This window comes from Dipteris shenzhenensis, chromosome 20, assembly GCF_047967505.1.
Source record: "Dipteris shenzhenensis isolate YYH24624 ecotype China chromosome 20, Dip_SZ_1.0, whole genome shotgun sequence".
Taxonomy (NCBI): Eukaryota; Viridiplantae; Streptophyta; class Polypodiopsida; order Gleicheniales; family Dipteridaceae; genus Dipteris; species Dipteris shenzhenensis.
The window spans coordinates 27,114,238-27,133,099 of record NC_141615.1 but is presented as its reverse complement, the minus strand read 5'-3'; the positions used below and the strand labels follow the sequence as shown (position 1 = coordinate 27,133,099).

The 18,862-nt window shown below is 40.5% G+C and overlaps 1 protein-coding gene across 1 annotated transcript in view; it reads right to left on the bottom strand.

The window, feature by feature from the left end:
* Window positions 1-10,456: 10,456 nt before the first annotated feature.
* LCBK1 (long-chain base (LCB) kinase 1) overlaps window positions 10,457-18,862 on the bottom strand; it is a 129,257-nt gene continuing 120,851 nt past the window's right edge. Inside the window, exons 8-9 of the mRNA XM_087391379.1 lie at window positions 11,633-12,582; window positions 10,457-10,898 (exon numbers count right to left, since the gene is read on the bottom strand). Of these exons, the coding sequence (XP_087247505.1) occupies window positions 10,752-10,898; window positions 11,633-12,582 (1,097 nt within the window). The 3' untranslated portion in view covers window positions 10,457-10,751. The remainder of the gene's footprint in view (window positions 10,899-11,632; window positions 12,583-18,862) is intronic.

The window sequence follows — 18,862 nt, the reverse complement described above, 5'->3', positions numbered from 1 at the left end:
TAGTTGCAGGGCGTAGCTAACATGATAAACAACGATTGATCACAAAACAGAACTTTTGTGAAGAAGGTAGCAAGGGTACGTAGTCGCCATCTTGTCTGCTTCTCTCGTTGTTTCTTCTTTAAGATGTCAGCCTCCAACACCAGCTCCTTGAGATTCACATATTTGAAAGATTTTGTCAAATTTTGCGAGCTCTGGCTATCGCGCGGGGACTCATTGCTTTGTGGCTATGGAGGTTCTAGCACAAATTCAACAAGAAGACATATTGTTAAAGCTCAAATTGCCTCAATGAAAATAAGAGCAAATTATTGTATGACTTTGTAGCACAAATGAGGATGTTGACCAACCGTTTTGACAACGTGCAAGATGAAATGGCATTGTGGGTCCTACTAATGATTAAACTCACTCAAGAAGAAAAGCTACACAACATGGAGATTAAGTACCCAACAAGGACATATGACTAGTTGCTCAACCAATTGATTGCATTACAAATGGGAACATAGATTCCCAAAAGAAAAAGCAGATCCTGGTCCGAGAGATGGATACTGAAGAAGACAAATAAGAAGAAGTGGTCGGTAAAAAGGACATTAGGATTAAAAAGACGGAGCCCAACAAGCTTTTCAAAGAGATGGGAATTCAAGACAACCCAAAAAAATGGAGAGACCTAGTTCCACAAGTGCAAGACCAATAATCACATAGTAAATGAGTGTGGTTCATTAGTAGGTATTCCCAACATATGCAATTGTTTAGGCCACATGACTAAGACTGTTGGTTCAACAAGCATGAACAATTTTCACAATGTGGCTGGGCATTCTATGGATAAATTTCTTAATGCTAATAGAAGTCAAAATGAAGCTCCACAACCACAAGTGGATGCGACATCCTCCCTACATAATGCTCATGGCAGTTTTGGTCAATGTATGGATAGAGCCTTTGTTGAGGCTTCTAAAGCAGCACAAGGAAGGTTGAAAATAGTGTGAGTCAAAAACATAGGTTTGTTGGCCTAGAATGAGAATTTGCAATCAATTCGCATGATTTTGTCATGAGTAGAAATCTAGAGGTGCCCCTCATATAATTGGTCACCTAGTTGGGCTCGACAAATAAATCTATTATGTGCTTCACAATTCCACAGCTAGCTGGCAGGATAAGCAGTTCAAGACATGCCTTGCCAATTTTCCCGGTGAGGCAACCATCAATTGTAGAGAGCATTTAGATCCAAAACTTGGAGATGGCTCAATACGTTCTTATAAATATTGCATTCTGCTTCTCCATTGAGTATGGTGGATAACATTGACATGCAAGATGCTTAAATTTGCATCATGTGGTACGATGCAAGTTTCAAACCTCCTACTTATAATGGCTCTCAAACAACTATACTAGACAAAGCATAGGCTGAGTAGAGAGAATACATCAACTACATTATTTTTCAACTCTTGCATAACACAAGATGAGCAATTAAATTAGATGGGTGGACAAATATAAAAAGATGCCCGTTATTGAATTTGATGTTTGTATCACCAAGAGGAGAGGCATTTCTCATTGATTCAAATATTCAAAGAAAGTTTGGGATTTACATAGAAAGTATTTTGGCAGAAACCATAAGGGAGATAGGCCCATAAAAAGTTTTGAAGATCATCATCGATAATGCAAAGAGTTGCAAAAAGGATAGTAGACTACCAAAAAGAGAATTTCCCCACTTGTATACACCAACATGCTGAAATCACACCTTGAACTTGGTGTTGAAGATTGTGTACAAGCATATATTGTGGTTCAAGGAGATTATACATGATGCTTGTGAAGTTGTAAAATTTGTTTAATCACATCAATGGCTTGAGACACTATACAGTTCATGAGTTGGGTCAACAATGTTGTGAATGCCTCTAGGAATAAGATTTTGCATGCACTTTACACATTGCAATAATTAATTAAACATAAAATGTTTTGGAGTGAGACCGGGCTGTTGTGACATTTTCCAAACATCTAAGCGGAGGAGCAATTAGAGGTGAATGCAATGACATGAAAGAAAAGATACTGTCACTAGGTGAGGATGCCATGAGGATATTGTTCCTTTTTTAGTTGCATTGAGAGCTCTCAACTCAAAGACACCAACCATAGGAAAGGCATGATGCAAAGAGCATGCACTCCTTGTTAGAAATCAGTGGGTGCATCCTAATGACCAAATGTCATAAGACCCTTCAATGTAGTTAAATTGAGGTAGTTGTGGAGTTTCTTTAGAAAATCCACAGCTAAATTGAGGTAGCCGTAATGTTGAGAGATACAAGTTTCATTTAGCGTGAAATGTTTAGCATAGAAAGGAATTGAAGAAATCTCATATCCATTGCATAATGTTTGGTATTTCTTGATACAGAGTGGTAAAACATGAAACTCAAAAAGGTTCCTAGAGTCATGAATGATTTCCATAAGGTGGTTTGAGTATATTGTGCACAAGATGCTACCTTTACTAGGTGTTGTAACTTGTAGCAAGATAGTTTGGTATCAATGCAAGGAGGGCATGTACAAGAAGTAGCCAAAACTCACTTGCAATGAAAATGGAAGATGATGAATGCTGCTAGTTGTGAGCTCCTCCAGCCACTTGTCATGTGGATTTTGGCACCACCATGCTACAACTTAGGTGTTGAAAGGAATTGGAAATAGTACTTTGAGGAACACACCCCTAGAAGATCAAGTTGAGAGCTTGTGTATATTATTAAATTCATAGAAGTTAGCTACCTTTGAAGATGTGGGCTTATTCTTCCCATCATTGAAACAACCATTGTAGTCTAAACAAATGAGAAAGAGCAAGAGGTAGAAGGTGATACTGGTGATGAGGACAATAAGAAAGACCTTATTAGCCTTGCAAACAAAAAAGATGATGAGCAAGATGATGATGATTCTGATCCTTGTAGCCTTGAAGGTTAAATTTTGTGAAAGTGGCATAAACTTTTGAACTCTGTGAAGTTTTCACAAATGAGACAGTTGTCCAAAAAGGTGCATTTTCTTTGTGTGTGCTTTTATGCATTGTGTTGTGCATTGATTTGATGATAGCATGTATGTGTTAATGGTTTTCTTTTAAGTTTGTATGCTTGCTTACTTGGGTTGGCTTCAATAGGTTGTCCAATACCGTATTGGTCATCTAGTAGACATAACTGTGAGAGCCAACCTTGTGACTTGCAAATAGTATTTCAAAGAGTCAAGTACATATAACTGAAGTTGATATTTTCAAGGTAAGGGTTGTATAGCTTGGATTTTGTGAGATGAGATGTCCTGGGAATCGGAGGCCTAGTGTGAGTAGTGGCCCAATAGCTATGAGTGAAGTGTCCTACAATCCACGTGCACTTTGGGTGGTTGTAGCTTGTCTTCACTATAGATTTCATTCACTTTGAGTGTGGCATCATTAAGGAGGTCAAGAGAGATTCCTCCATTGAGCTCACCAATGATGCAGTGTGTGAGGCTTGCCTTGCCCAAAATGAGGCAATTTACTTTCTATATCAATCAATTACATCAGTCCATTGCCTCTCTCTCTCCATCTCACTCTCAACATGCAATCTAACATGGTATCAGAGCATTAGATCTTCCCCCTACTATTCCTCCATGCCATTTTGTCTTGGTGTTAGGCTATAGGTGCACACATGCCTTGATGAGTCCATCACTAGAACCTGTCCACCATTAGTCTCTCTGTGACCATGGCTCGTTTACTAATTATCACTATGACATTTATCGATCTGCATATAAGAACAATGATGTTGATGTCTGCCCTCAAGCTACTGACCTGCATGTGAGATTGCATCCTCGTTCCCTCATCCTTTCAATGATGGAAATTTTCATGGGTGAAATCTACACGCATCTATACCCACGCATCAACTTCAGCATCGCCTCCAAGAGATATGCATCAATCTTCTCAAGACCTACTTGGAGACTATAAGCATGAATTAATGCCAAAGACATTTGGATTAGGGCGGCGTTTAGGTAAGAATGTCTAGTATAGTAGCTCAACAACACAATGCTACCTTGTTTTTTTTAAAGCCCTGGAATTTTTAAAACCCTAATTTTTTAAATTTGGATTTTTATGGTAGTGCTTATAAGGGATTAGACACTGACCTTGGAACTATTCCACTGTTAAGACCTCCCCATCAGTTTGTAATCAGGGAAGCACTGAAAACTACTTCATTGGTTGAGAAGTTCTACTAACTCCCCAACCTAGGAAAAATGGGAAGGAAAAGCAACAAAAGTCAAATGACAAAAAGATCCTTTACTGAGAGAACCAGAACCAATATTGAAGGTGTCTCCAAATACAGTGTGGTTGTGCTAGTAATAAGGGTTGTCCATGATATGAAATACACTGATATGGTGGCTATCCTTATTGATGAGAAATGCTATATTAGAGAGAAAGATGGAGCTTCACTAGAACGTGAGAAGTCATTTTTCTCAAAGAAATGAAGGAAGAATTACAAAGTGTAACTATTAAAAGAAGCTCTACATACAAAGGATAAATGCTTTAAGAAATGGCAAAGGAATAATCAAAGAAGCATACAAACCTAGTTGTAGAGGAGATTGATGAAGATGAAGATGAAGACAAAGGCAAGGACCCTCTACTATCCCTAAGGAGAAATTTTCCACTATAGATGTCACGGGCTTACCTCTTTCAGAAGAGATACATGATGAATGGGATTTCTAGAGTCATGTGTGTATTAGGTACTTTGCCTTAGGTAGTCCCTTTTGTGTGCCTTGTTTCATAAAAGGCTCCACCATTCCATGTACCCAGTTAGGAGACAAGGTTTTTTTAATAAAATGTACTTTGTCTTTATGGTTTTCCCATAGCAAGCTTGGCCAAGTCTCTGGATGTTCATGCCTTTTCCTAGACCTATGAGTTGGTCATGCATCCATGCTTAGACATGATCCTTTGATCATGTTGAGCCTTAAGTCATGAGAGTGATTAGTTCAATCGTTGAATCATGCTCTGACTTCAACCTCTGAGATTACATGGGGTGCACAATCATGATCTCACCATCATGTTTATCTTTTGAAGCCACTCACTCTAGCTTCAAAGGGGTGTTTGTTGGGAATTAGATTCCTGGTGGGAGTAGTGTGTCCTACAGTTGTGGACCATAGTTCACTTGTACTGTAGGTGGTTGTAGGGTCACTTGACTCTAGATTTGATTCCCTTTGTGTGTGACATCATCAGGAAGGTCAGGAGAGTTTCCTCAATTGACCTCACCTATGACGCAGTGTGTGAGGCTTGCCAAGCCTATAAATGAGGGATTGTACTTGCTGGATGTTTATCAATCACATCAAGCCATTGCCTCTCTTTCTATTCCGATCGTGTGATTGCTTGTCTCCATCTACTTCTCACCATGAAATCTAGAAAAACGAGCGATGGTACAAAGTTGAAGGCTTTCCAAACTTTCACAAAGTAGCAATATGGTCTTTATTAATATGTTTAGCCTCCTCTCTAAAATATCTGAGGATGAAAATGTGATCCAATGTGGATATATCTTGTTAGAAGCATGCCTAACCGTGTACATGCAAGCCTATATGCTTAGAAAACTTACTTATGTGTACCTCAAGTCATGACCCTTATAGCTTGGCCACCAAAAATGGCCAACCATGATAGTCAAAACCTATGGAATCCCTTACCTTATGCATTAATTTTTGTTATTAATAGTATATGCATGAGGCAGGTTGGACGCGAGAGAGAGAGAGAGAGAGAGAGAGAGAGAGAGAGAGAGAGAGAGAGAGAGAGAGAGATATTTTATTAATATCTAGGAAAGACCTAAGGGTGGGGGGCGGGGGAGAGAGAGAGAGAGAGAGAGAGAGAGAGAGAGAGAGAGAGAGAGTTTATTAAAGTCTTCGGAAGACCGATGGGTCTATGAGACTATGAAAAAACTGATACAATGAGCTGTGGTAGTGGAGCTACTAAGCGAGCATCCACACCAATGCAGAATTCAAAAAATGCAAAAGGACAGTACTAAGTCCTAAGTACCATAGTACAACATAGTCATGTCGATAGTTGACTATATATCAATCTTAGCATCGTCATCATCAACATCATCATAATCATCATCATCATCCTCATCATCAGCAGCAACAGTAGGACATCAAGATGGATGAGGCACTAAAGGCGTGAGGCCAGCAATAGAGCATTGTCAGCCCCTCAAGGGTGCAGTCCTGATCATAGCTCTGCGTCTAACCAAGGCCACTGTGACCCCCGTCCGTCGGGCTCCGACCCTAAACAAGGAGGGGATGTCCCCAAGTATAACTATCTCTAAAGAGGCAGTAGAAACGCCCTCGGATCTCATAGTAAACAGGGCACCTAAAGATTAAATGCTCCTCTGTCTCAACCTCCTACATGTCACACAGTGTGCATATGCGAGCCTCTCCCTGGGTAACCACTCTGCTTTGCTGCTTTCGATACGAAGTCTGTGTGAAGAGACCCGGAACTGCCCAAGAGAGATCCTCAACGAGTGGGGTAGGTGAATCTGTGTGTATCTTGGTGGATCAATGAAACCCTCCGCTATGATATGTAAGAAGTGATCTCTGCAAAAGCCCAGCTTCACTGAAAGATCACTCGGGCCCAACCAATACATATTGCATCTAAATGCAAAGTCTCAACCTCCTACATATATCAAGTAAAGTGTAATCTACCTTTCACGTTGAATGCCTCTGCCCACCTTATATCAATTTGTAAGATACTCGGTGCATGTGAGAGAGGAATGTGAGTGCCCCCCCTCTGAGATCCTCAACCAGTGATCTCTTAGAAGTTGAGTTTTACTAAAAGCTCAAGAGGTGCTAGCCAAGTCATGTACGTGTGGAGTAATAAATCCTCTTTGATGACCTAATCCACCTCGTGGTAGCTAAATGGAATGGATGGAGACTCAAGGCTATACTGAAATGGTGAAAGCATATCCATATGTAGTCCCAAGTTTCTACGTGTTCGAGCATACTAGGTTCTTTGATCCCCTCCTAGATGAAGTCAAGGCCAACCATGGCAATCTGCATCATCTGAATATCGTGGTACCATAGATAAGTGTACCACTAGAAAGATTGCATCAGGCTATAGAGGAGTAGCCCCAAAACTCAACTAGCAAAATATTATGTGGGGTTGATGGCTTGCTACGAATCATCTGAGCAAGAAGAACCTGTACTCTCTCTATATGGGACCAATTTGTCTCCAATAGATCTGTCTCCCAAAAGGGACCATTGTACATCCCAAATAGACAGACAAGTGAGTCAAAGAGAAGACACTTAATTCCAGTGTCCTAGAAATGAGAGTGAAAGCACTGATACATGTCTTAGGCTAGTGGAGCATATTCGCTTCTCAAACGACTCTACATGGATGGCCGCATCAGGAAGATCGAGCCTAAGAAGACAATGCCTAGGAATGTATAGGATGCAACAATCTGCACTAGTGCCCCGCCAAAAACATGCAACTCTCAAGCTACACAATGTCTGAGCCAAAAGATCACGAGGAGCTATGTACTAAGTACATTACACATGGGCTTAATACTGTAGCCTTGATCCTGGTAAAGCTATTGAACGGAGTGTTTCTACTAGTTTTCTCGAACTCTTGGACCCTTAACATCCTTGTCTCGATCCATAAGGCAAGGGATCCCATGAGTTTGAAAAGTACGAGACTGTTTGAAAAACCTTAGACATAATATCATGAGCAAAACTATTCAAATTACTATTTGATCTAAGATACAATCAAGACATTATTTGGCTCATCCCGACACACAATGAGTGGTATTAGGCAAAGTTAGGATATCAATTGCATGGACAGAAGAGATAATAAGCATGCTTGTGTCAAACAAGGTTTTCCTTTGTCACCGACATTGTTTGACATATGCATCGATGAGCTCGAGTCCATCATGGCATTAATTGGAGCTGGTTCCCCCTTAGCTAATCGCTTGATCCCAATTCTACTATACATAGATGATGATGTTGTGTACTCTCCTCATCAGCCAAGTTTCTAGCAGCATTTGGATGCAGTTCAATATTTCTACGAGACCCATGATTGAAGGCCAACTTGGGTAACACCAAGGTCATGGTCTTCAATCGGAAGGTGATGCTTGGTTTCAAGATTAAATTTAAGGTGGTGTTATGCTCGCCATCATACCATCTACTACAAGGGATCAATCCAACCGATGATGAGCAAATGTATTTGGTGTATGAGGGGAGGATTGGAGAGCCACACCATCCAAGGAAACTATGACAAGGGTGACTCTATCCTCAAGTAGGGGGATAACATCAAGATCATGGAGCATAGTAGAGAGGCGGGTAACATAAGCGAGAGCTAGTTCATGATCAAAGTGATCTAGAAAGTGGTGTAAGTGGAATGGGATGTGCTCTGTGGTAGGAGTGGGATGGATAGGCTAAAAAGTAGGTATATGTGGTCAACTCCGAATGGAGGCAAGGTATAAAGAAGTCTACAATCTGAGAGGAAAGGCAAGAGATCCCATCAAATAGTCAACTCCACAATACTCTCCTCCATGTGGGAACAAGTGAGCCCATCAAATAGGGTCATCTTTCCAAACCAATGTATATGATTAAGCCATGCACCTGCCCATGTCTATGATGGTACACCAATATGAAGTGACTCGAGATCATCGATCCGTAGAAACTTAGGAGATAGCTACCTCATCTAAATCAATAGAATCGAGTCAAGCCTTCCCCTTCCTCTCCAAGCTTCATCGCAAAATGTCAGATCAAGGGAAAAGTAGCAAACTGCAATTAAGGTATCCCTCAATGATGTGCTCCATACCCAAAGCCAAAGGAATCTGGAGTCATTCCATGGTGATTATTCTTGTGAGGTAATCGGCATAAAACTACAACCCCACTCGATCCATGCACAATCCATGCATAAAACTACAATCCATGCATAATCTGTATCTCGTCTCAAGAGTGTTGACTCCCATGTGTACCCCCAGTGGGTTTTTTGAGCTCTAACAAGTCTCTTGTAGATTACGATGCCTCATCTTGTGTATTACTCAAGAAGTTTACTAGCTTTGACCATAAGGTTTCATTACAAAGTCAAACTATAAAGGTCAAGGTCTCAATCTTGTGAATCTCATAGATCATGCCTCTATCAATGGGCCTTCACCTAGGACCAATTAGGAGTCAATCGACCCTTGTGAGGATGTCGGTACGATGTCGAAACATGGATGTCGAAAGGGACCATGGACTAATGTGGTGGATACGTGCATAGCATGGAGGTGGCAGGAAAAATATGAGTCGTAGAGAAACCGAGGTGGCAAGAAAAATATGAGTCATAGAGAAACCAATCATACTCTTAGTAAGGCATGAATACCTGGGGGGGTGTGACACACCATGTGAGTGGAAAAGGGGATAGAGTTTGAGATTGGGGTGAGTCAAGAGGGACTATGCAAGGAGCCTTAGGGCCAAGGAAGTCACTAGGAGGAGAGTGGGCCCTATGTCTATACGTGTGCACCTATCCAAGTTTGACATGCATGTGTATCACTATGGAGTATAATCTAAAGGAGCTAGATATTACGCAACTTGAACACATCCAATTATACTTTTCTAGAGTGTCTTTATGCATTTGCTCATGAACTTGTACATTCATCCATGTCTAGATACATTGTGCATGTATCTTTGAACACTTGATTGCATTGTTGATATTGCTTGAATAGTTTTGGTCAACTTTTAAGTGTTGCTGAATATATTGTTTATGAAGATGACGGGCTTGTGATTCCCCAGGCGATGTACATGTGCAAGCAAAAAAAACTTTGGATGTATCCTTGTGTGTGCGTATGATTCTACGTAGCTTCATAGAGTGTTTATGTCTGTGACATGTTTGCAACTTTAGGCGGTGCTAACAATATTGTTTATGCATGACACGTTCATGCACAAAGAGATTTGGATGTCCATATGTGCACACTAGCACATGATTGTAGCTTCACATATGTGCACGCACACAGCTATAGTTTTCTACACAAATTTAATGTATTTTTGTTAACAAATGTAGCATAGATGTATGCAAGCAAGTGCAGCCATATAAATTCAAGTATGAAAAGGCCATCATGTCATCATACATTCTTATATGTGCTTTGGTGTGCTTGCATGTATGGATTGCATGGGTGTACACATGTAGCACCTTGTGGCACATAGTACACACAAGCATGTATACAAAGCTGCCTGCACATAAGCACACTAATATACATGCTATGCTAATACCATCACCCATCCTCTTGGGCCTGTAGTGGCTACCCACCCTTATGCTGGCCCACCTTACTGCTGCCACCATGCACGTGCCATGCACACATTTTATGAGCACAAAGCTGGACACAAAACAATGCATTGCTTGGTTTTGCCTGCTAAGACTTTACATCACACATACTTTTTAAGAGCAGACACATCAATCAAAAAGATGCCAGCTGAGACTTCACATCACATACTTTTGAAGCACAGACCTTACTTGAGGAAACACATTCATTAACGACCATTATTAATTCGCCAGAACATCTGAACAAATCCCGAGATACAGATTTGCTCAGCTTTGGCAGGCAAAAATTGCATACGTCTTTGAGAAGGCATATAGTCCATAAAGTCAAAATCTACATAATGATACAAAGAGGACCCCCTTCCAGACAAATACAAGAATCAAGGTCATGTAGCCAAAACTTCCTGCTGAAAATAACAGGGAAAGAGAAGAAAACTCACAAGATATCACAAGGATAAGAGGGCCTTTATAGATTTGTACACATACCAATGATCTTTCCAAAGAATATTTCTGGCATCTAGTTGTGGTGAACAGTGTGTCCAATGAGCTGACACTGTTCACGAAGTATAGTAGTCGAGATTGGTCCATTGACAGTCAGAAGCTCTCCATCGATCCCACATTTTTTGTGGCTGTTATTCCCTGGCTTGAGTTTCACTGATTGTACCTGACCCAAAACACATTGTTCAGAAAACAGTAATATAGTCCAAATCTATGACGAGGCAACTCATTTCCAGAGTAGCCCAGAGTTTCAAAATCTTTCTGGTTGAGATGTAGGAGCTGATCCAAGCAATACCAGCTAGCTTTCTCTTACTAATGATGGAAAAAGAGCAAGTTCAAGTCCAAAACGCAAAACCCAAAGACTTTGGGAAGATGGGGAATTGACAAAAGCCCAAAACCAATAATCAGATCATCCGCCAATAGAAGCAAAAAAAATTTTGATGCATCACCAGCTCTTCACATACATATCTCTATCAAAACTAGCAATTCATTTTGGGAACAAGCTCATATATACTCCCTGTGGAAAATAAGATACTGTACCTAACCCCATGATTCCTGATAGGTCTTATTGTACATGGCGCATATAATATTAGTACATTCCATTTTACCAAAAACCAAGAACAAGTAAGAGATCATTCAAGCTGACATTGCGATTATACATTCACACACTCACTAATGCCTGGTTCAAATTCTCTACCCAATGTACTTCTGGTACTCATTTCTGATCCTATGGTTTTTTCTCCTGTCCTCTTCTGCAACTAGTATTCACCCTTGCTCCCTGCTTTTGGTCGTGTTAAATGTGAAAAAATTGAAATTGGTTTAGTAAGCAATAGCTAGACTTAGGCCTCTACAAACTAGTAGAAGCCCCATTATATTTTAAAAAAAGAACAAAAGCATCACCTTTGTGTACTCTACAAAAGGTAAGGATAGATGCCGGCCAAACTGCACCAAAATCAGGAATCGAAGCAATTGAAGGCGACCAATGCCACGGACCATAACAAGATCTAGAGTCCTGTCATCATGATCTGCAGTAGGGGCCAGAGATTGTGATTCCAGGCATTGCACAGTCTTGCATCGATGATTGCAAATCATGACACCCAAGAAAGGACCTTGCTTCACAACCCATTTGTCCTCCTGAGGAGTATGCCGCCCATGCTTCATGTCAATGTGACCACCTGTTTCAGAGTTCCCTTTTAGGTCCAAGCAACCTTCTTGGGAGCCCCACTTCATCCCTAGTGATTTTGATACGTCATCTCCTGATACAGCTAAGAAGTCTCCAGGACCATCCACCATCGAGTAGTCCCAGGAGCTTCTTGAGCTTCCATTCCCGGAGTTCAGTCCTGACCAACCTCTATCTGTTCTTGACCTGGATCTTGTCCTCGGGCGGGGGGAAGGTGTTGTGGGGCCAGATACAGAGTGATTGACAGCAACCGCCTCCTCTGTCCCAGCTTGCAATGCAGCACGTGCTGCAGGAACGCGTTTGGACTTCGTATCTAGGCCTCGCACATATTCAGAAGGTTCATTATTCGCATCGATATTGCCTGTAAGGATATCATGATCACCCGAGATTTTGCAGGATGCCATCAAAACCCCCTCGTGATTCGACAAGCCATTGCTTGCTTCAATGTCAACCTTTCGATCAAAATTATCACCATGCTCATCAAAATTAATTGAGGAAACCTCAATATGGAGTCCTTTACTGCCTGCCTGTTCTTGGCAACCTTGACCTTCAGCTGGCAGATACTCAACCTCACACTCATACACTGGCAAGCAAAGGAACTTAAGGGCACCCGCTACAAAATATCGTAGAGGCCCAAATCTTTTCTGATGCTTTTCAGAGCTCTCCAACACTGCTTCACAAAAAACAGTAAAAGAAACCTTTATTTAGTTCATAACTCTTATGAACCATTTGTCTAGACACTAAAATAGACCTGAAGTTAAGAGTCACTTAAAAAACACACTTCCTTGAAACGTCCAATCATTGCTCAGTTCAACTACCAAAACGCCTACTGCAGAATGAGACTGCTCTTACAAAGAAAACAAGCGATAAGCAGTATCATTTTCATAAATACAGACCATGGTGCCAATTCAGGACTTCATAAGATGTTACTGTCCTATTTTGAGGGCTAGAGATGGCAACTGTAGAGGCTTTATAAATAGCAATATTTCTTTCACCCATTATAAAACAAGCCTTTTAGAGAAATCTGACAGTTGACAATTTATAAAACACGCCCTTCAGAGAAATCTGAGAGTTGACGATTTGGTTTCTTGATTCACGAGTACATCGAGCTCGAAATTCAGTGTTCTGTAATATTCTGGCTTAGATTTCTCAACCTTTGCATACTTGAGTTGTAAGCTGCCCTGCTCCTCGTGGCCTCTAAACATCCAAATGTGAACCTAATTTCAGGCCGTCCTCACATCCATTTCAAATTCAAGCATTCTATTTTCAATTCAGAGGATTTTTTTTTTGTCTACTACAAACTCAACAACACAATCCACCTTTGGTCACAGCACAGTGCATGGGGTTTCTGAACATTGTATACTTACAACATACATATAAAACTTTGAGCCTGCAGTAAGAATTTGAGGCAGCATAAATTTAGTTCATGATGCTGTATGTAACATCTATACAGCCCTATATATATATATATATATATAGAGAGAGAGAGAGAGAGAGAGAGAGAGACACCCCACACACACACACACAATGCCACCACACAAACATGGATTTTTTGCTTTCCAACCACGAATCCAGTAAAAATATCTGCACAAGTTCCAAGAAAGCTTTGTTCACCACCCTCTCCGTGTATGTGGAGTTGTTATTCAGCATTGTAAAAGGTTGTTATTATGTATTGTACTTCACCTTTGCAAATGGAAAGTGTAAGTATTGAAGTCAGAGACACCATCTATCATAGCTCTGTGATGTCAGTTATTGATTTCACGTTTAGTCACATCCCACATTGGCTAGTGAGAGCGTGTGGATACAAAATTTTAATATCTAGACCCTTCATAGTGACAATAGAAGAAGAGTCCCATACCACACATTCACCACGAAGGTGGCATTCCATGTCCAGATAACCTGTTATTCCTAAGCACAATCAATACCTGCACACTTACCTTGGGTGGATGCATGCACAGATGCATTGGGTGATCACCCCTGCCCATTCAGCCTACTTTACACTATGAGATCAGCAATTCCAGTGTAGATCTCTTAGCATCTGAATTAAAATTGGAGTTACAAGACCACAATAGTAGTTTCACAGTCCTCTACTACAATCAAATCATGCAGCACTAATTCTAGCAAATCTCAACAATCACCTATAGCATACCTCTGTCTAACCATCATCATCTCATCTCTCATACTCTCTATAACATCGATACTTTTATGTTTTACACAAAAAGCTTCTTTTCAAAGAAAGGCTTACATTATCAAACTGGTTCTACTCTACAAATAGCTGACGCTTAAAGGTTTTATATTCATTGCACGGCTGAATATAAACAGGAGGAAAAACTTCGGTAAGTTGAAATTGTGGTTCTATGAAACTACAGAAAAGCTACTTGCGCATAAAAATGGATTTGACTTAAAATTCAGCTCCTAGATCTATCTGAGGTTTGCATTAAGTCCTAAAAATTTTTGGGTTTCTGAATCTCTCTCAAACATGCAACATTACTTACCTCCTAGGAGTAGATCTTAAGGAGGCTGCTTTATGCTCCATCTTCGAAATGATACTGAATATATACAAGGATAGGGGCAAAAGATATGTAATATTCAAGTCTAGAGTGAACAAAGAGAAATACAAGTCAAGATACCTAAAAAGGAAATTCAAAACACAAACACATTCTTCAAATGTCTTAAATTCAAGCGTTCGTCTCCTTTCTCAAGTTTCAACTTTAGACCATTTAATAGTATGGAATCAAAACTTAAAAGCATATGGATTCTAGAAATAACAGCGCATAAACATGTATTTTGATTTGGGTGAAACAAAGGTTTCATTGAGAGGGTTTCGTCCTATTACGAAACATTTCGTTTGTTTGTGTCATTTCGAGGTTTCGACAGGACGAAACAGGGTTTCAAGTGACTGTTCGTAATGCTGCCCTTCCACTGCCACCTATCCATTCCTACTTTCTTGGCCCACCCCCCCTTTGATGCATTCCTCATTTCTCTTCCTCCCCTTCGCAATGCCTCTCAGCTTCATTCTCTTTATGCTTGCCCCAACAATACCTCCCCTTGCTCTCTCCAATCTTCTCAGAGTCTCAGCCCATCCCCTCCTCAAGCCATTCCTATGTGGCCCTCATCCGTGTCACAATTCTCCCTCCACTCGCTCCCCTTTGCACTGTCCCATAGGTTGCCTCCCCTAGGATTCCTCTCTTGGGATACCACCATCTTGAGCTGTGCTTGTCCCTGATCTGCGCTTCACCCTGTCCATGTTTTGTCCCCATCCCGAAAGCTCACATGGGCAGCTTACTCGATTCCCAACTCTTTCACACTTTCGCCTCTAACACGTTCAAGATTGCCACAGAAAAAATTCCATGACATGGCAAAATAGTAGGTTGTATTCTGGGTCTTACGCCAGCCCCACAAGTGGCCAAGTGACTGGTTTCAAGCGAGCCTCAATTTAAGACCAACATTTTTGAGAGCATGAAGATGAAGCATCTAATTAGGCAAAATTCCATGACATGGCAAAATAGTAGGTTGTATTCTGGGTCTTACGCCAGCCCCACAAGTGGCCAAGTGACTGGTTTCAAGCGAGCCTCAATTTAAGACCAACATCTTTGAGAGCATGAAGATGAAGCATCTAATTAGGCACCTTTTCTAACCCTTTGATTTCTAGAGCTACTACGTGAATACATAGATATTATCGGCTCCTTAGGTGTGCACTATGGCATGATCCTTCGAATATGAGAGCAAGGCCATATGCACTCATGGTCGATGGGATACAAAAGGTGAGAGTAGCCAATTGGAAGCAAATAAGCTCACAATGGAGATCATTTTAAAGACGCTCAATGGGGCATAATATTGTCAACGGGTAGACATGGCATGAGTGCCAAATGAATGTCTCAAATGCAAAGAGTTTTTCATTTGCAAAAGCTTGCTCTAATTATGCAGTCCATAAGTTTTCTTGCCTCAGGAACCATGCACTAGGAGTCTAAGAATCCCTAGTACACAAGTCACCTTAAGTATGGAGCTTTCACATAAGAAGAAGGAGAATGAGATGCCCAATGAGTTTGGAATCTGAGGAAAACCTGGAGCAGATGAGACAATCTCCAAATGCACAAGGGTAGACCACAGGGCTAATGAATGTCATGCAAGATATCGCAAGATTTGTGACAGAACATGACACAATACCAACAATGCTGAGATGAAAAGTGTAGTAGTTGTAAGCAAAAAGAGGGAGAAAACTGCCTTCTTTCATGTGATCTTTTCTTACTATCCAAATAGGATCAACATGTACACACAAGACTAGACAAAACTAGACATAGGACAAATCTAGGGCTTCCACAATCTAGATGGCTTGGCATTGCCATGTGGCAGGCCAAAAATATATATTGCCCAAATACATGCATAAGTTGCTCTAGCTCAGCTTAATTGATGTTAGAATTCTAAAGATGAAGAGCAAAAGATGAAATGCATCTCCTAGGATCCACCTTTTTCTTGACAAAATGAAACTCCACTTCAATGTGCATTGTACTTGCTGCACATTATTTTTGCCAGCATATAAAGATTTTGTTGACACAAAAGTGCTAGCCGCCTTGTATGTAACTAGTTGTTGCTTCTCAGTACTCAATATCAATGCAGCTAACAAAGTCCACCTAAGCCTGCCTTGCTGCATTTGTAAAGTCATGAAGATATATGTCAGTAAACTAGCACCCCAAGTAAAGGTATACTTCAAATGTATAAGTATTTTCTTAGCTGGAGTTCAATTAAATGCTCCATTAATTAACTCACTTTGTGCACTCCACATGTTCTGTCAAGCCTTGTCGTAATAAAAAATATAAGGCTGCCGAGACACTGCCCATACAAAGTGGCATCCATTAAAGCTGAGTTGTCAATGCGGTATCAGCTTGTCAATCCCACCCATGGGAGTCTTCAGAAGCTTAAAGTTTTCCATGTTAACCCTCTTCAAAATATCCTTTAGACATTTAACATGTGAGAGGATGCTCCTCTCATGAAGCCACCAAACTTCTATTCCCAAAAATCAACCTGCTCGTTCTCAAGCAAGTAAGCTCGAAGTCTTTACGGTGGAGAGTGGAGTTTGACATTGGCGCACATTCCACCCCAAGCTGTCCCTTGTCAGTATTGTTTTAGCACCATAGCCACCCTTTGTAATTATGCTTCAATACGGTCATTAGATGTACCCTCCAACTTGTAAGCATCACTAATGATTTGATCACTTGTCAAATCTTAGCCCAAAACATCTATAAGCTGCCTTGACCAAGCTTGACACATCTCAAAGTTTGAAAACAATTGTTAGTCTAAACATGACATCAAAAGTACGAAAAACTAAGAACTAGCGTCTAACAAAAGATGGGTGGTACCGATCCAAAAGGACTATAAAGGCTATTCATGTTCCCATTGTACCTTGTTGTACCCTACAACCTTAGTTGGAAGAATTATACCAAGAAAAAGCCTCCCTCCCCTTTCCTCTCTTGAATCCAATCTCACGCACCTTCAACGACTAAGGGACCTTATGAGCCAGATGTGATTGTTCCCACGAGGCCTTAGAGATGACCATGGAAGTCTCGACCACTTGGATGGTTGTGGCTAGGAAGGATATTTGGGTACAAGTCCATTAGTGGTTACAATAGAGAGAAGAGGAGGATAAAGTTATGGTTCACTGATGAGGAGGTAACTAGAGAACTTACAGGTGAGTGCGAACTAAAGATGAATCCAAAAACATGTCCACAAACGATGCAATCTTTAACATCACAATCATCAATCTCAAGGTCAAAGACCTGGAAATCCATCATGCAAACCAATGAGTTAACTTTGATACATCCCAAGGACGTCATTGACAACCACCCTTTAGGTGCAGACCATTAGACAAGCATACCCAAATACAGGTAAATATGTCCAAATGAGAGTATGAAGAATATATGCCTTCATAAGAATAGAATATATCCAATCCTACAAATTAATTTTTTTAATAATACAAAAAGAATGGAGTTTGTAAGTGACCTTAAACAAAATTACTAGTAAATTAGAAAAATCAAATTAAAAACCTAGCTAGCAAAGCTATGAAGAATATTACTAACAAGTGAGAAACATCATTACTAGGACGAGTATTCAACAAGATCATAGAGGGTCCAATCACCTCTTGCCCAATTCACCAATGAGGAGGTACTAGTGAGGAGGTACTAGAGACCTTACAAGCGAGTGCCAATCAAGATGAATCTGAACACATACTCATTGTCAAGGGCAATGAACAAAGCAATTTTTAACATCATGATCATCAATCTCAAGGTCAAACACTAATAAATCCATCACGAAGACCAATCTGTCAACGTTGATCACATCCCATTAGCATCATTAACAACCCCCCTTGGGTGCAAACTATTGGACTTGCATACTCGTAATGCATGTATATATGCCAAAATGGAAGTAGAAGAATAATGCCAAAGAGTGAGCAACATCATTAGTAAGACAATATTCAACAAAGAACATAGAGGGTCCAAACACCTCTCGTAGTCTTTAATAATAGCCTCGGTTACCACTAAATAAAAATAAGTTACTATCAATTGGCTCCAGGAGGTATCAATGGTCCAAAATCTACCTTTACATTTGACTATTCTAACTTTGTGCCAATGTACAACATTCATATCAACATTCTCAAGCCTCTATTAGTGATGCAATGTAAGAAGCCTACTTTATTTCTTAGTAGTGATTTTCATTTTCAATTTTATTATTATTGTTTACTTTGTGTTTGTTGCTAATCACACGTGTAAATTCTTCTGTAAGTTCTTTTTGCAAAACTTCACACCCCTTACATCCACTCGTCTATGGTGGTCGCACCTTTTGTGAGGGTATCCATACCTGACACTCAATTACCATGGGTAACGGCATCTTGCTAGAATATGAGATGAATTCCACATGAATGGAATTTGCCCTTCACAAGGTCCACAGCCAACACC